This window comes from Myxocyprinus asiaticus, chromosome 3 (genome assembly GCF_019703515.2).
Source record: "Myxocyprinus asiaticus isolate MX2 ecotype Aquarium Trade chromosome 3, UBuf_Myxa_2, whole genome shotgun sequence".
Classification (NCBI taxonomy): Eukaryota; Metazoa; Chordata; class Actinopteri; order Cypriniformes; family Catostomidae; genus Myxocyprinus; species Myxocyprinus asiaticus.
Genome location: NC_059346.1, coordinates 39,476,508 through 39,494,804, shown reverse-complemented (window position 1 = coordinate 39,494,804; position 18,297 = coordinate 39,476,508). Strand labels below are relative to the sequence as shown.

At 36.9% G+C, this 18,297-nt stretch overlaps 1 protein-coding gene across 1 annotated transcript in view; it reads right to left on the bottom strand.

Moving 5' to 3' along the window:
- Positions 1-16,414, bottom strand: part of LOC127421144 (synaptic vesicle glycoprotein 2C-like) — a 39,164-nt gene extending 22,750 nt beyond the window's left edge. Inside the window, exons 1-3 of the mRNA XM_051663949.1 lie at positions 16,266-16,414; positions 6,302-6,974; positions 830-1,010 (exon numbers count right to left, since the gene is read on the bottom strand). Coding sequence (XP_051519909.1) covers positions 830-1,010; positions 6,302-6,884 — 764 coding nt within the window. The 5' untranslated portion in view covers positions 6,885-6,974; positions 16,266-16,414. The remainder of the gene's footprint in view (positions 1-829; positions 1,011-6,301; positions 6,975-16,265) is intronic.
- Between the last annotated feature and the right edge of the window lie 1,883 nt (positions 16,415-18,297).

The window sequence follows — 18,297 nt, the reverse complement described above, 5'->3', positions numbered from 1 at the left end:
GCTGGGCCTGTAAATAAACCATAACCAAATACTATTCCAGTATGAAATATCCGACTCTAACTCTTGCATATAATGTATAATTTTTTAAATAGGCATGATGACACCACTAATATCTTTGTACCCATATGGATATTTTAATCAGCAACAACATCCTGTGAAATGCTCATTAGGATGCCCAGACTTTAGTAGAAGTCATTACAGGCTGAATGTGTACAAAGAATCACAATAATCCCATCATCAGAGAGACAAGTGCGGACCCACAGGCATTCTCAGCGACAGAGTCAAGAAAGCAGCACTGCAGAGGCTATTGATCCAGCCAAATTTAATGTATTGTCTGTTTGAAAAAGACGTTCACATTTAGAGGATAAAAGATGCCCACTGAATAATTCCTCATGATATCAGCTCAGAATGCTCTCCTGAAACCCATGACAAAATGCAGTTGTATAGTACATCCTGGAAGCATGTTAAATTGATTGTTTTTCTATGGGGCTGATATGATTTTTATTTTATTTTTTTCTGAAAAAATAACCTACTGTTGCAGGAAAAAATATGCTAACGCTTTAGATTTACTTGTATTCCTGTATAAATTGGTCATGAAATTTTATTTGATCTACAACAGTAAAATCACTAAAAGTCACACCACTAGACTGTCTACTTCAGCCCATACTTTGTATTGTAGCAATGTACATAATCTAAAGTCACTCTTAAGTCCACATTTTGTCATACTTTAATTTCTTGAAAATGTGCCACTCCATATCTAACAAGTTTTACAGAATATATTTACCACAGAACAATGTGGTAGATTGAGTGGGGTGGAAGAAGGACTCACCCGAAGCCAGCTATCATGCGACAGAATAAGAAGAAGCCATAGCCCTGCACAAAAGATGACAGGAAGGCGAAAAAGCCATTCATGGACATGCATATGAGCAGACACTGCCGTCTGCCCACCTTGTCAGCCATGCCCCCCCAGAAGAAGGCCCCTACCATCATCCCCAGGTACACAATGCTGCCTAGAGTGAAAGAAGAGAGAGAAAGAATAAGTGAAGAACAAGTTGAGACAGAAGAAACACACACCTCAGGCAGATAAACATACAGATGGAAGTAGAAGTACTCAACAGTCAACAGAGACTCAAGGTTGGATTAAGGACCGGGCCAATAAGGCCAGTGTCCCGGGGCCTCTGACTGCCAGGGGCCTTGAATTGAGACGCCCGCTATGGCCCTACACCCATAAACAAGTCACTGCAGATTTAAAATTATGTGGTGGTGACTGTTTGGAACAATGTTAAATAAACAAAGAAGTGAGACATGAAATCTGTTCCTGGTTCCTCCTCAGCACTAACAATGCCTTCTGAACACCTTATTGCAGCTTTGATGTTGTATATTAGTCATAGACCACTGTTCAGTCTCTTTTGCAATGTATTACATATATGGATTGTTCTTCTTATAATTATATCTTTATTTCTTGTATTTTGACTTTCTTGCTGTTGTAACTTTATTTCAAATTTTTGCATACTTTTCTCACTATTTAGACATTACAAATCACTATTGCAACAAGAGTTCTCCAAAGAGGCTTGCAGGGGCCTAGCAGAACCATAATCCATCCTTACAGACACTGAGAGGCTGACTTTAAATAAGAATAAGAATACTTGTTGTTTTATGGCAAAACGAAGTAGCCTTTCCATAATGATGCTGGTATCATTCCGAGGAAGTTTTTGACCTGTACATTAAAAACGTTGGTTACATAAGTAGCCCAAAGGACAAACACATAACCTCTAAATATGTATAAAATTTCAGTGATCTCAGAATTCTAAGTGTTCAGAAGTCACTACAAAGGACAATTTAGCCCCAACTTTAACTCAATTCATGTTAAAAAATAAAAAAATAAAAATCAGCATATTTAATGAAAAGTTATATAAAGTAAAGGATTTAAACGAATATTATCCACTATCGTGCATTGTAGACGTGGTATAAAAAGTCTTAGCGCAATTACCTATTTATTAGGAAAATAGATAATTGTGCTTTGCACCACTTCATTACCACACAAAACACCCACACTTTGCGCACATACACCCACAGATAGCACAAACACTCCCACCCATGGCAACTTGCACTTTGCACTGGCACAAACATTGCGCTTAGAATTAGCGCATGGTCTTTGCGTGTAGTGCTGGGCATTGCGCTAGGCTCAGTGCGCTAACCAAAACAGAGCCCACAATGTTGTTCCAAACCTGTGGGTGGACTATTCCTTTAAGAAGCTGTGCAGGTCTTGTAATCTCTGCAGTGGTGTGATATAACTGCAGTTTAGCGAAGCTCAGTTTCCCCCAGTAATCAAAGCACAGAAAGAGGCAGATAAAGGAGAGAATAAGAGAGAAACAGAAAGAGGGTTATGATGAGGTCTATTAGATACAACAGCATCTGATTAATAGGTAAAGATGTACTCCTGGATTTGTGCCAAAAGAAATGGAGGATACCACACACGTGTTCAAAACCTATACATTATTGTAATTGCGTGCTGCAGCAATTTTGCTTTCTTCTTTCTATGGAAGTCTAAATGTCCCTTAGGTGCAATTCATAGATTTTAATCAGGATAAATATGTAAAGTGAATTACACAGTAAAAGAGAGTTTGAGAGTCTGATTGATGGGTTAGTATAACCCTTACCCCGCATCCACATGTAATTCAGGAGTGCTCAGGATTTTACAGGATCCTGTTAGTGATTATAATTCAAAAGTAATTAAATTCTATAATTTGGTCAGCAATTTTGACCCCATGCCCATTTAATGTCATTAGCGTAACATCACCTTATGTGTTCATTCTAAAACTTCTCAGTAAAAGCCATCTCACAGCCTTATTGTGAACTTGTGTCTTATAAATCAGTTATAAAACAGTTACTATACAATTTGAACAAATTCGTCATAATCACAGATTTCAGTTGAGGAAATGTTTACTGAAAAGATTTTAGCGTTACAATTAGCGTCACCAAAGAGAATAGAGTGCAACAGTCTGATTCTGGAATTAAAAATCCCATTTATTTTGCCATAGGCACATTTTTTTTTTTTTTACAATAACCTATAAACCTTTAAAGACAGACCTTCTGTGAGCTCTGAGGTTGTTAGTCAATGGTATATGCTTCTGTTGAAGCCATAAGTCCTTGTTATTTCAACTTTAATTTTTTTATTTTAATCAGCGGAAATCATGGTGAAGAACTACACGACCCATGAACCTGAAGAGAAATATACAAAAAATGTAATATTTCTATACTTATAATAAACAACTTTGAATCAATAGTTTTAAATGTTTCTATTATTCATAATTGATTTGTGTCATTCGCAATGGTTAATGGGATTGTAGTTTGTGCCCTCATGAAAGATGTTATGTACACAGTCTTGTACCTTTGTCTTTTTGTCTGATTTTCAAATACTTTCTTTCTTCAAATCAAAGTTTATAATGATGTGATTTACCTAGGACCTGGTTGGTTTAGTTCATGACTTAGAACTATTTTATGAAATCCCTGTGGAAAAAAATACTTGGTACCAAGACAGCTTAAAAAGTTTTTAAAGCAAAACTAATGCAAAAAATTATTTAATAAAATTAAGATGGTTCCCTGAACACTCCCCAACTCTTCCATTGGTCAGACAACCGATAGTCCCGCCTCAATCTCAGTGTTTTAGCAGAACGTTGATGATCATGTGCTACACGGACAGTTTAGCCATTGCGCACCCTCTCTGTGTCTACATCAGCATCTTTACCGAGAATGTCGACAGGAAAATACCATGACTGTCCCACAAAAATGATGAGTAAATGATAACAGGATTTAGTTTTTTCAGTAAACTATCCCTTTTTGAGCAATTAGGCTTATAGATCAGATGCCATTGCACTAGAATAAGATGCCCCAACGACATTGTGTGAACTAGGCTTTATGGTGCTTTTTATTCTTTTTGAACAGTCCCTAGTCATTGTCTGCTTTCATTGAATAGGAAAAATACAGCATGCACATTCTGCTAAATATCCCATTTTGAGCAATCTGGCTAATAGTTCAGATGCCATTGCACTAGATAAACTGTTGCAGAGCAGTAAATAATGAAAGACACTGTCCAATAAAAGGCCTAAAAGAGACTCAATGTTAGAATACTACCAAAGACCTGAAGACTACACACATTGTGACAGACAACACCACAGCAATCCTACACTAAATATTCACTGCACCACTGTGAGGTTTCAAAAAATGCTGGAGAGCAGCCATAACCTTACTTACATCACCGAAAGATATTCCAAGACATCATTTTTTAACATGACAGAATTTGATTGTTTTGTTAGTCAGCAGGCCCTGAGTATCTGCTTTAAAATGTGTATTGATCTCTGAGAAACAAGCCTAAAGCTTTTAAAAACAAATAAGCTAAAAGAACACTAATTCAAAGCCTTTAAAGTGGGCAAGCACAACCAAGGACGTAAATGCTTGAAGCTGTTGTTGACCAAAAATATATTTTTAGTGATCTGTACACAGTGTTCTCTTTTAAAGAAGTTCTTTTTAATCACACAACCTCATAATGACCACTTTATAAATATATGAGATTAGCCAATGATTAATTAACCTTTCAAATGACAAAAATATTTTAGCTTCAACAATGTCAGATTTCAAGCATTCGAAGTTAACTGATCTATATATTTATTTTGATCTCTACAAAATGTGTGCATGTATGTGGATGGATGGATGGAAGGATGGATAGAGTTACAGATCTCACTAAAAATACTGTGATGTTTAATTGAAGAGCAAGTCCTCTAGCTGATGACCATATCTGATCTCAAATGCCAGGTCATAGCGGCAGTCACGGACGGCCACGTGCGATTATGTCTTAAACCCCAGTGACAGAGTAAGGACAAAGAAAGAGAGGGAAGCAGAGCATGCCATGCAATGCCCACAGGGCTCTCTAGATGAGTGTATAAGGAAAGAAAAAGAGAGGCCAGGAATATAAAGAAAGATAGAGAGCAAATCGAGATGTTCAGACTTGACTTAACTGATAAAATACATAAGAATGTCAACTGATAGGATGACCCTGAACCAGGTCCGTTTAAACAGCAGAAGAAAAAGAGGAAAATAAATTAACCAACCAGTGATAATAGAGAAAAAAAAAGTATAGTAGAAATTCTATGTACTGTACTTAATGTACTCTTCAAATCAATGGAAGATTATTCTTTAATTTCATTCAATTTCATTTTCTCAGATTTTTTACTTTATAAACAAGGCCATTCTCACTTCAAATCTATTGGAAGATAAACTGTCTCATATCTGGATACAAATACTAACCTGATGGAGAGGTATGTTGGAGAACTTTGCTAGGGGACACTCATGATTGCAATCATACAACTTACACAATGGGTGCTTCTCAATCGGAAGGCTGCAGCCTAATTAGGCTGTGTCCTTCCTAGACCAGTCCTTCTGAGGCTGTAGGTTAGGCTCCTCCACATCATTCAGCGCTAGAATGAGACATTCTAGTAAGTATGCATTGACAAGGGATTGTGGGTGATTGAAGGCTGTGAAGGATGCACTTGATATATGTGGCGAACGAAGGCTGCAAAATGAGGGTGCCTTCCAAAGGTCATCACATTTGAGATGGTCTTTGACGGTGCTTGATGACGTGGAAGCTGAGATATCCAGCCTAACTAGGCTGCAGCCTTCCGATTGAGAAGCACCCAATAGTTTAAAAAATAAAATAAATAAAAAATAAAAAAAACTTTTGTTTAACATTTTTGATTGACTGGCAGTGTAGACAGTAAAAAATGTTTTGTCAGGTAACCTAAAAAGCATGTTTCATGAAGTAATACTTAAATTAACTGCTTTTATTAATGTCAAAAATATTATTTAATCAATCAACCTGACGAATTTGATTACAACAACGAAAGTAATTTTTAAGAGTTAGATCAAGTACACTGTCAGAAAACAAGGTACTGTTTAAGGTGCAAAGCCGTCACTGGGGTGGTACCCTTGATTTAGGTACATATTTGTACCCTTAAGGAGACAAAAAGGTTCTTTTTTTCCAGAGAAACAAAACATATAAATGTACCTAAAGGTACAAAATAGTTCCTTGGTGTAAAGTTATGTGTCCAAAAAGGGTTATCAATTTTAACTAGAGATACAGAAAAGGTCCCTTAGAGGGTACCAGACCAGAGAGGTTTTTCTTTTCTTTTTTCTGAGAGTGTAGAAATAGCTCCTTGAGGTAACAATTTCAGGTTACCACTTTTTTCAGTGAATATTGTCATGTAAGTGTATGTATTTTCATTAAGTTCATTCCGATTATTCTTACCTAGCCAACCAGAGCTTGAATCAGGCACACACATATCTGTCTCTGCACTAGGGAGAACAAAGCCCACCACAAACACCTCCACACCGTCAGACATGAGTGCCAACCCAAGTGTGAAAAACAGCTGCCACTGAAACCTCCCATGTCCACACTCCTGTATGATCAGCTCGTACTGCTGGGCCAGTTCCTCCTCATCTACCTGCCTCTCACTCTCCAGTTCTCGCCGGTCCTTCAGTCCGTCTCCCAGAGGTTGCCCCAGAGCCACCTGCCCTTTTCTGGGCTTAGCGTCTGAGGGGATCCCCTGGTACTCCCCTTCATATATCTCATCCTCATCATCATGACCCTCAGTGGCATCGCTGGAGCCCTCTTCATCGTTGGCATGATTGCCTGAGTAGTTCCCATCTGGTTGGCTGTAGTAGTCGTCATCTTCGTCCTGGAAGCGATGGTATGCGTGACTGTGGGAGTACTCATCTGAGGCACGGTCCACAACTTTGCTGACCTTTTTAACGGCTTGTCGTTTGGCCACCTTAGCAATGTCTCTGGCCCCCTTCATGAGGGAAGTGTCTCGTGGAGCTGTATCATCCATGATTAGAAGGTGTTGGGGATAGAGGAGGGGAAGAGGTCTGCAGTCACCACAGAAGTAAATCCTTGTCCTTTTTGGTCCTCATTAATAAGTCTGGAAGAAATACAGAATCAAGGTTACATTATGTTGTGTGTGTACTAAGACACTGGATTACAATAATACAAATAATTGTTTGGGAAAGAGTTCATATAATGTACAAGGTTTTGTGATCAAAATGCTTCCCCAAGAGCATTAAAGCCATTCATAATTATGGAACGTTTGTATTACAGCTGTTTATAACAGTTAAATTGACAGTTTAGGTTATAAAAGATTATAACATCCATTTTCCTTTCACAAGGGTTATATAATATCTCCAAAATATCTCAAATTAAATATATAAACTATTTAGCTTGGCCAAAACATTTTAGCTTCAGAGGCTACATGAGTTTAATTCAGTATACTTTCAGGTTCAGCTGTTACAATCAATTTGAGATTTGCGTATATCTGAGGAAATGCAACAGCCCAGAGAACTAAAAAATACTTATTTTAGAATCAATGTCTATGTATTAAAGCAGAGATTTGTTGCATCACTTTACAAAACGAATGGCATTGTAATCCTTTTTACATATTCATAGTCATATTCATATGCATAAAAAACGGAAATGTGATTTAAGAAAATCATAAAGAGCCAGAGCTTTTTAAATCTAGATATTCCAATAAAGCCTGACCTTAAATATATTTGTATAGTTTCTTGAAGGGCTAAAATAACTTTTATTTAATTATACTAAAATATTTAGTTATTAATTATAATGAGTTATAATCCAGATTTGGATGTCATAGGATAATACTTAATACAACTTGATTTAACAAAAATGCCTATTTTTTTCTGTCAAAATATTCTGGGCCTTGAGCCATTTTAAAAAGTCATTTCTCATTGGAGGTTTAAAGCATGAGAACTGGGTACACTGAAAAAAAATTGTTGCTTTAACTTAATTCAATTGTGGACAGTGGTTCCACACAACGAAAATTAGTTTCTTTTACATAAAAAAATGTAGGCTTTACTCAAATACTGTGTGTGTGTGTGTGTGTGTGTGTGTGTGTGTGTGTGTGTGTGTGTGTACTGGAGAATTAACAGATCCCCAATCATTAAAGGGGTGACCCTCAGTAATTGCTTCATGAGAAAAGCAATACACTGATTTTTCAATAGTAATGCAACCAACCTCGACCTAACAATTAGTTGCAGTACACTTTTCTCCATAGTGATAACCTCCAAAAAAAATTCAACATGACAGAAACTCCTGTAAATCCCAGCATAATATAACATTTACAGTAACACTAACAAGTCTCCTACTTGTTTCATTTTGCATATAAATACATTAAAATAACAATTAAATTTAAAATGTACTCTCCCAATCCTGTCCCATGCAAAGCATGCCGGGAACTGGAAATCCCCAGCCCGGTTTCAGCAATACATTAATGCAACAAATATTATTCACATCCCAACACAATTGGATTAAGTGAACATAGATGGGTTCTACACAATTAAATAAGGTTGAGATGCTAAAGAACTGTGTTGCAGTAGCTCATTTTAAATACGGTAATTGATCAAGCCATAAACATCACGTTGAATGAACACCATCTATTAGAAGTCTGAATACATTTGAACATTTCATAGCAATGCGATCATATCACTTATAACACTGACTGTGTTGAATATCACTTGGACTTTACACAATATAATTATTTTCTCATCTCATACATAAATGTATTAAGTTGATTTCAAGTGTACTGGTTTAATATTTTCAATAGATATAATATTTATTTAATATTTAATATTTTTTCAGTGAAATGCAGTGCTCTAAAAAATACTGAAGCACTGGCAGGAGAGCTCTCACTGCAGCCCATCAGTGGCTGACTTCTGGGTCCTGACAACTGACTATTGAAGTATTCAGTCAGAACCACTGGCTACGTAGTTCTTGTCCATGATTGCTTACAACCTAAACAGCTTAGGCAAGATGGCTATAAAACAGGGGGTTCTTGATCCTGCCCATTAAACACCTCCCTGTAATTTTAAAGTAAGACCCTGAAGACCTTGATTAGCTAAGGTCAACTAAATTCAGCAGGAATTCTGCGCACAGGAATAAAATAATATATAATATGATCTAAAAACTAAAGAACACATTAACTGAAGTTCATGGTTAGGCCAGTTGTTTTATTTTGTCTATGCACTGGTTCAAGTTGTGACAAATTTTGTACTGCATGCAAAGAAAATATTCTCTAACAGTAAAAGTGAAAAGTCACTAAAAGTTTAGTAAATAATTAGTTATCAACCAATATGGGTTTTTAAATGGCCAATGTTTCCACCAATATCCAGGCAGTAGGGTGGCCGTTGATGGGCAACATTATTGCCTATATATAATACAATCTAATGACAGCATTAGGTCTATTACACAATATTTACAAAAAATTTACTTTTTTTTTACTCTTAAAAAAAATAAAAAAATAAAAATATTTGAAAACATAAAATATCTATTCATTGACAAGGCTGAAGGTAGATTTTAGAACTGACAAAAAGAGGACTGACCACTTATGTTACTGGCCAATCAAGCATAGGTATTATTGTCCAGTGCCTATAATCTCAAAATGGTCAAATGTTTAATAAGCCCATCACTTCTTGTAGGTCAATAGATAGGTCTGTCACTACATATAATTGTACAATGCCATGAAATATGTTACCCCTTACAACAGCTAATGGATCAAAAGACAGAGCTTGTTTCATTTTCATTGTGTTTACATGCCACTGGGAAGCTGAGTGCTCAGGCTGGGGAGCAATACATAATTGACCGACTGAATGGATGTGGACCATGTGTCTGAGAGGTCTGTCATGTACAGTATTTGGCAGCCCCAGTGAGCTGCATGATAGGACCCTCTGAACTTCCCCGAATCTACCTGCATACTGCTGGGGGCAGAGGAGGGAAAGAGAATCTCACCAGATCAGGCAGGACTGCTTCTAACAACTGTAGGATTGTATAGTAGAAAACTATAAGGACATACAGCTGCAAACATAAATGATGTATGTACCCAAAGATTCAGTGTGTGCGTGCATTCGTGCGTGCGTGCATGTGTGTGTTATACACATCCATAATAACATCCTTAAAACAAGATACATTAGCTTCAAAAGCAAAATGACATAAGATAACCCATTGTTTTTTTTTTGTTTGTTTTTTTTCTTCTTCTTCTTTTTGTTTTAAGAATTAAACCCCTTAAATTTAGTAAGATTTCTCTGAAAATAAGACTTAAATCTTATGTAATTTTGCTTCTCAAGTAAATATATCTTGTTTAAATTATGTTTAGATATTTTTACTGGAAAACTACTATTAAGTAAATTGTTTGCAGAGTTAGCTAATATCTAGTTATGGACAAAATGCTTACAAAAGCATGACCCTATATACACTAGTTGGGCTCAAATGTAGAATTCAAACTCAACTAAATCTTAATTATTTTTTTTTTTATTAAAATGAATATATTGTGTATTACAGCTGTGATAATTTCACAATTGAAAAGCAGCATTATCCTCAGGAACATTAGCTTTACTAATCTGATTAGGAACATCTTAACCAAAGTGCACAGTTTAGGCACAATCGTCACAAGTGGACTGAAAATAGGCCTTGCACTCTCGGTAGCCTCTGTCAAAATGATGTATGGCATTTCTGTTCCCTCTGCTTTCTCTGGTGCATTGAGAGCCAGCAGGTCAAGTTCTATATGCAAGAACATTATAGTGTTTTTTGCAAGCTGGCTGATTAAAAATTATTTTAATGGGCAAACTTTAAAATTACCTGTCGATATGTCTGAAGATATGGTGAGCTAGCCAAATAAAATAGGAAAACCAAAATAAATGAAGCTGACATTTTCAGTCTAAAACAATCCATATTTTTAAAATATTTTTGTAGTGTTAGAAGCAGGAATTAGTTCTTTATAGAACTTATACTACAGTGGAATTGAAGGGCATTCTAAAGAAAAATCATAAAAAAATTTCATTGAGTTTGGTATGTGGAAATACACGCACATTTTAATAAAAATGTTATGCTGATAATATACATTTTAATTAAAACATTTTAATTAAATTATAAAAGAGTGCTAAATAAAAAGCATTTTCACCCGTGAACCCCTCTATATATTTACTAGAAAAGAAAAAAAACTAGAAAAACATACAAACATTTCCCAAGGAAAAAAACAACACACAAATTAAATGAATTGCTCAATCAAAACTAGGGCGCACACATACTGAAGATAAATATACAAATAAAAGTAAAAACTTTACAGTGTGTTGGCCCAGTATAATCTTTGCTATTGATGCTAATGGTCCTGGATTCAAAACCCCTCTGGTTGTTCATCTTTTTAATAAACCAATCAAAATTGCAACTGTATATCACTGAATGTCAGAAATGGGTGCACAGCCGGTTGCATATTTTGTGATTATATGTAACAGACAAAGGGCAGTGGAGAAATGGTTTGCACGTCTCATGCTGCTCTTGAGCACGGGTTTTCAAACTGGGGTCTGGGGGTCGCAGAAAATGTAAAAAATAAATGTTTAATGTTTAATGTTAAATTTGAATTTACTTGAGAATGTTTCTTTTCAGGTTTATATACCAACATTAATAGTGAAAAAAGATAAGAAAAAAGATGCACTGTAAACTTCATATAAAATAAATATTTTTTGAGATAATATTTTTTATAATTATGGCTTTAGTACAATCACAATATAAAAGCCAATTATTTAAATCTTTATAATATCACATTTACTTTTTTTCTCACGTAATGAACTCGAAAGCTTTTTTGATTAATTACTATCTCTAAATGAAGCCAATGAAGACAGAATGTGTACAATGGAGCAAACAAAAACCAGACTGGATCATACAAAAAATAGAATGGATTGACAAACAAGCTGACATTTATGTATATTTTTACATTTTTGGAATAGAAGGTGCCGCTGGAATGCAGTTTTAGACCATTCCAGCCCAATTTAACCCCTGTGAACAACTGCTGGGTGTTGCCGGATGTTACTTCCATGACATGGCTTATTTTTTTCTAATCAGGTTTGACTTTAACAGACAGACTTACAGCAATGATAAATCTTAACCTAACTGAAATGGAGAAAAGAAGAAAGAGTGAATGTCCCTTTCTTTGTTGTCAGGCAGTGTGAATAAGCCAGGTTCTATCTCCTAATGGTTTGTAGAGGACATAATCACATTAAAATAAAAAACAAATGACCTTGAAGAGGCCAGGGCGTCTTGTGCTAAGAGATTGCTGTAACAATTGATGATATCATGGAGTACGAGGCAGAGAAGGAAAAAAAAAATTGTGGGAGGGGAGAATTAACTGTTCACGCAAACTGGACAATGTTACTGGCATGTAACATGTTCTTATGATTTTCCTTTATTCACAAAAAAGGTTATATGTCTTGCAATGAACATTTTAATTGTACATTACTCAAAAACAGATAAAAAATAAAATAAAAAAAGAAAAAGCTTGCATATAGTATATACTATATGACAAAGGAATAGGCACTAACATCATTGTGTTTTAAGAATACTATTTTGTAAGCCAAACTTGCCCTGGATTACATAAGTATTACAAGCACAGCTTTATCATTTTAACTGTACTTTCTATGTCTATGTTCTATATCTATTATGTCATAATTACCTAAATTCTCAGTCTCTGACAAATCTCATCACATCAGGGTGTCATAATATGGGCCATTAGCATGCACTGCCACACACGGTAAAAAGAAAAAGGAGGCTCAGATTATATGAGGCTTGTCACTCTCAATCAGGACACAGCCGGCTGCATCACTCTGCAGATGATTCAATAAAGCCTTTTCTCAATGGGCAGAGCAATGCGCCAGCAGAACCTTCTGACATGCATGAACACTCCGCTACAAGGAATGACTATATATGATTCTCCTATTAACATCAGGCATGTGTTCTCAATCATGCAAACTATATATAACAGAGAGAGAGAGAGAGAGAGAGAGAGAGAGAGAGACTCCTATCCATTATGTCTGTTCTTAGAACTATAACTCACAAGATTTAGGTTACATTTATCTTACATTCAAATTATAAAGTTATTTTTAATAATGTTCAACTTATAAAAGCATCATACTTTAACAAAACAAGACTTACCCTTTTTGGAATGCTGATCTTAAAGGACAATGATTCAAAGTTCTTTCTTAATACTAGGTGATAAAATTACAGCATGTTTACACAACCTCCACAGGTGACACATTTGATCAAATATTATGTTTAAATTGCTAATCGCTTAAAAAACACAGCCTAATAATGCAGGCTGATGCATTTATCATTTATTAAAGCAATGATAAAAGCTTGGTAAATGTTACATTGCTAATGAAGTACAGTCCTCAAGGATACAACCTTGAGGCTTGGGACTCCTCTGAAGAGCTGAATCTGTTTAAGGAGAGACTGAAATGGAGAGGTTTCTACTTGTATAGTAAATGCTGACCACAACTGGCACTGTTGAATAATTTCTTTTATAAAATAGCTGAAATAAGAGGCTTACAGTGATCATCCATAATAATTTCAGGGAATTTTAGGTTTAAAGTTTAAGTTTGTTGGTATAGTCATCAGGGGTGCATAAAATTTTCGCTGGGCCCCCCTGCCAGTCGTCCAACTGGGGGAGGAGGGGGCTGCTTTCGCTGTTGCACACCATCTCCATGTTTATATCAGTTTCTCCCACGGAACGCGTTTACATGCTTTCTTCGCCGGGTGGGAGCAGGGTGGAGAACGCCACGCATGGGACCCTCTTGGGAGTTGGGGGCCCCTGGGCTTTAGTCCATGTAAACCCATGCATTAATGAGCATAGTAGTCATTATATCCAGTCTCAGTCTCATAAAAATAAATTAAAATCAGCCATTAAGGGACATATCCTAAGCCTTATCTGACTCAAAATGGAATCACCTGTATGGAAATAAGTACAATATATAAATACAGTATCCTTTCAGTCAAGTTAATACCAACTGCAACAAATGAACTCATTCTATTAAATGAAGTTCCAAATGTATGTTTGGGAAGAGCTTGTTCGCCTGCCAATCATATCCCAAGGATATATAAGAGGCTGCTTCCTTTGCTCCGGCGACGATTCTTCTGCCATCCCTCCACCTTCCCATCTCTACCTTTATATTTCACAATGCCGATACCAATTATTTCAAATTGTCTTTCCAAAAAAGTAAATGTATTACTTGATATATGGACGTTTTGTTTTACAACATAAATTACACACTTTCATACCTCAAATGTGAATTTTGAAGCTGTATTGAATACTTTGCCTACAAATTGACGTCACGGCTGAACAGCTCTATACTTACTATAAGCATTTACTCACATTCACACCATAATTTTGGAGCTCAATGGAATCAAAATGAGCTGAAGGGAGGCAAGACATGCAATGCCTCCTTCTGAAACGTTTTTACATTAGTGTCGCTGTTGGACAGTGTAACTTTAGAAATATGACTGCTAAACACATTATCTGAGCTCACATTTCATAATATTTTATTAATGTACAATTATTTTTCTCATCCAAATGTTTTGAGCAGGCACCACCTCCCTTGCCTCCTCTGAGAAAACGCCACTGCTTAATATGCCCCAGGGGGCCTGGGTGGCTCAGCGAGTAAAGACGCTGACTACCACCCCTGGAGTCACGAGTTCGAATCCAGGGCGTGTTGAGTGACTCCAGCCAGGTCTCCTAAGCAACCAAATTGGCCCAGTTGCTAGGGAGGGTAGAGTCACATGGGGTAACCTCCTCATGGCTGCTATAATGTGTGGTTCTCGCTCTCAGTGGGGCATGTGGTGAGTTGTGTGTGGATGCCGCGGAGAATAGCGTGGGCCTCCACACATGCTACACCTCTGCAGTAACACGCTCAACAAGCCACGTGATAAAATGCATGGATTGACTGTCTCAGATGCGGAGGTAACTGAGATTCGTCCTCCACCACCCGGATTGAGGCGAGTCACTACGCCACCACGAGGAATTAGAGCACATTGGGAATTGGGCATTCCAAATTGGGGAGAAAAAAATTATAAAAAAATAAAAATAAAAACATCAAATTGATCAAATAGCCAAGAGTAGAATACAACCAGCCTCTTTGTTTTACTCACAGTCTTTGACATAGATGTTACATGTAAACAGGGGTTGCTTATAAGCCATGTTTTTGCTTATAACTTCACGATAATTAAAAAGAACATAAAATATCACATACTGGGCATTCCAAATTGGGGAGAAAAGGACTATACTGTATGTACCTTGAACTCTGTGAAACATGGCAAGGAATTCTTTTTGCGTGGTCCCCTACAATCTGGGCAGCTGTATTCTTCAATATAAATAACAATTTTCTCGAAAATCTTTATTATTCAGTAAGACTTTCCTCATGTTTTTATATATTTAAATTTATAGGCTATAAACAGAATTTTCATTTTTGGGTGAACCATTTACTAATTTAAGAAAAAAGCTAACACATATTAGGCTACATTTAAGTATAATTAATTACAACAGCAATAATAACAACAATGTTAGCTATTTTATAGACAAACAAGGTATTTTACACAGAGAGTAACTGGAAATACATGATTTTTGTTTAATAGCCTACACCAGTATTATTAAGATCATTATCATTATTCGTAACAGATAGCCTTCTTGACTATTACACTGTTATAGTGACTGTCAGAAAAAAATGTAAGAAGCCCCAGATAATTTAAGTATATGTATGAAATGACACAAAAGAGGCTTTTTGGTGTAGTAATAAGTGCCTTTAGCCTGACTCCATCTCTCTCTCTCTCTCTCTCTCTCTCTCTCTCTCTCTCTCTCTCTCTCTCTCTCTCTCTCTCTCTCTCTCTCTCTCTCTCTCTCTCTCTCTCTCTCTCTCTGCAGTGTTCTATAATAATTGCCCGCGGGCGATCCGCGCGTACTGTGCTCTATTCAAGCCACCGGCCAGTCGCTTTCGTTCATGTCAAAAATGACTTTTAGAAGAGCGCTGGATCCCCTTCTTCGGCACCGCACATCCCCCCCCCCCCCCAATAATTAAGTCAAAGACTAAACCTAATGCATAAGAACTGAATCTTTCTGTTAGAACATATAGCAAACCTTTAGAAAGCACTTTTTAGTTTGGGATTTTGGACACTGCAAGTCTGAATAAATAGCCTAACTTTTGTTTCTTGAACAAACTGAGCTGTCCGGCATGTTCTGACTTCTCGCTTCAGTCCACTGACGATCTATTAGAGGACCTTCGCGCGCCCAGAAATTCGAACATGTATGTCTAAAATTCCTGATTTTAAGAAGTAAAAAAAAAAAAAGTGGTTTGTTGTAAGCCGAATAAGTCTTACAGATTTCACTCACCCTTTAGGGAGACGAGGAGATAAGATTTCTCTGTTGGTTATCCATTGCTGTAAACGAGATGCCAGGCGCTTTAATGAATACAGATTTATTTGTCTCCTAAAGACATCCAGAAACTACAGGAAGAGCTGACGTCAAGTGTTTTACAGCTGCAGTTCTGTCTCTGCAGTAATTCAAGAAAGAAAGAGAGAGAGAGAGTGAGAGAGAGAGAGAGAGAGAGAGAGAGAGAGAGAGAGAGAGAGAGAGAGAGAGAGAGAGAGAAATGTGCTGTTTTGTAGTATGCGGACAAACCTGGCGGAAACACCGCGGTGTGACGTAAAAGAAACCACTACAACAGTCTGTGCTTGAGTTATGGCATACCCTATATCATATTTGAGTTAAAACCGGCATCCCTTTGCTTGATAGAAGAGATTGTAGTGATTTAAAGGGATTTTTCACCCAAAGATGAAAATTTACTCATCATTAACTCACCCTCATGCCATCCCAGATGTGTGATTTTCTTTCTTCTGCCGAACACAAATGAAGATTTTTAGTAAAAAACATCCAAGTGAATGGTGGCCAGAACCTAGAAGCTCCAAAAACCACTTAAAAACAGCATAAAAGTAATCCATATGACTCCAGAGGTTAAATCAATATCTTCAGAAGCGACATGACAAGTGTGGGTGAGAAACAGATCAATATTTAAAAAAGTTTTTTTACAATAAATTCTCCTCCCTGCCCAGTAGGTGGCGATATGCACGAAGAATGCAAATCGCCAAAAAACAAAAGAAGAAGAATGTCAAAGTTAAAGTGAAAGTGGAGGTTTTGGCTGCTTTCCACTTCACTTTAAACATCCATTTGCTAACTTCCCTGAGCACCCCTAGGGGGAATCCTTGCTGCCATTTTGGAAGTATTTTCCACTTTGTTAAGTGGGAAGTTTCTGCTGACAAACCCTCAACTCCTCGATTTTGACAGAGGGAGTGAGCCTACTCAGATGTACACTTCAGACGGCGCCATATGCCACAATGTCATTCAATTGTGCACAGCACAGATCGCGCTCAAGCAATCCCACACAACTCTAATGTATGATTTTCTTCTTAGGTGCAAAAATCGTGAAATAATTCCACAAATTGACATCAGCCCTCAACATGCTCCAAGTGATCAAGGGCTTAGGGTGTTGCAGTTAACCCATTGTATGAGTTCCGCCAGTAGTGGGCACTCGTGCAACGTAATGATGTACACCTGAGTCCATGAGACGGAGGGAAGAATGCAGCCTGATAGTAAAAAAGGACTTACATTTTGATCTGTTTCTCACTCACACCTATCATATTGCTTCTGAAGATATAGAGTTAACTTCTGGAATCTTCTGGATTATTTTAAGCTGCTTTTATGTGCTTTTGGAGCTTCAAACTGTTGGTACCCATTCACTTGCATTGTAAGGACCTAAAGAGCTGAAATATTCTTCTAAAAATCTTTGTTTGTGGTCAGTAGAAGAAATAGTCATACACATCTGGGATGGCATGAGGGTGAGTAAATGATGAGAACATTTTCATTTTTGGGTCAACTATTCGTTTAACCATAGCCACTCTGAAAATGAGCACAAAATCCCCACTCCCTTATTTCTCATGAATTGTTTGGACCCAAAAGTTACTTATGCATTTCGGTAGTATATAAATTTTCCCTCTGTTTCCATCCATCCAACATTTCATAGTAAGCCATATTTCACTATGTAATAACCGCCAAAAAGGTTTATTTTGGCCTATGCTTTATACATGAACACATTTCAAAGGAGTTATTGCCACCTGCAGTATTCATAGTACATTCCTAGACTGCATAAATCATAAAACAACCAGTTCTTTTACATGACTGAATCATCTATTGTGGTCAGATTTATAAGCATGAAAACATTCACTGTCTTCATAGTCTTTTTCAAAAGCCACCCATATTGATTAGTACTTTTTGGCAGAATTCAAATCTAAATTTGAGATCCTGTGTGTAGCTCTGATTGACTGTGTAAATCAATCTGTACTGCATGGCCCACCCAAACGAAATGGTT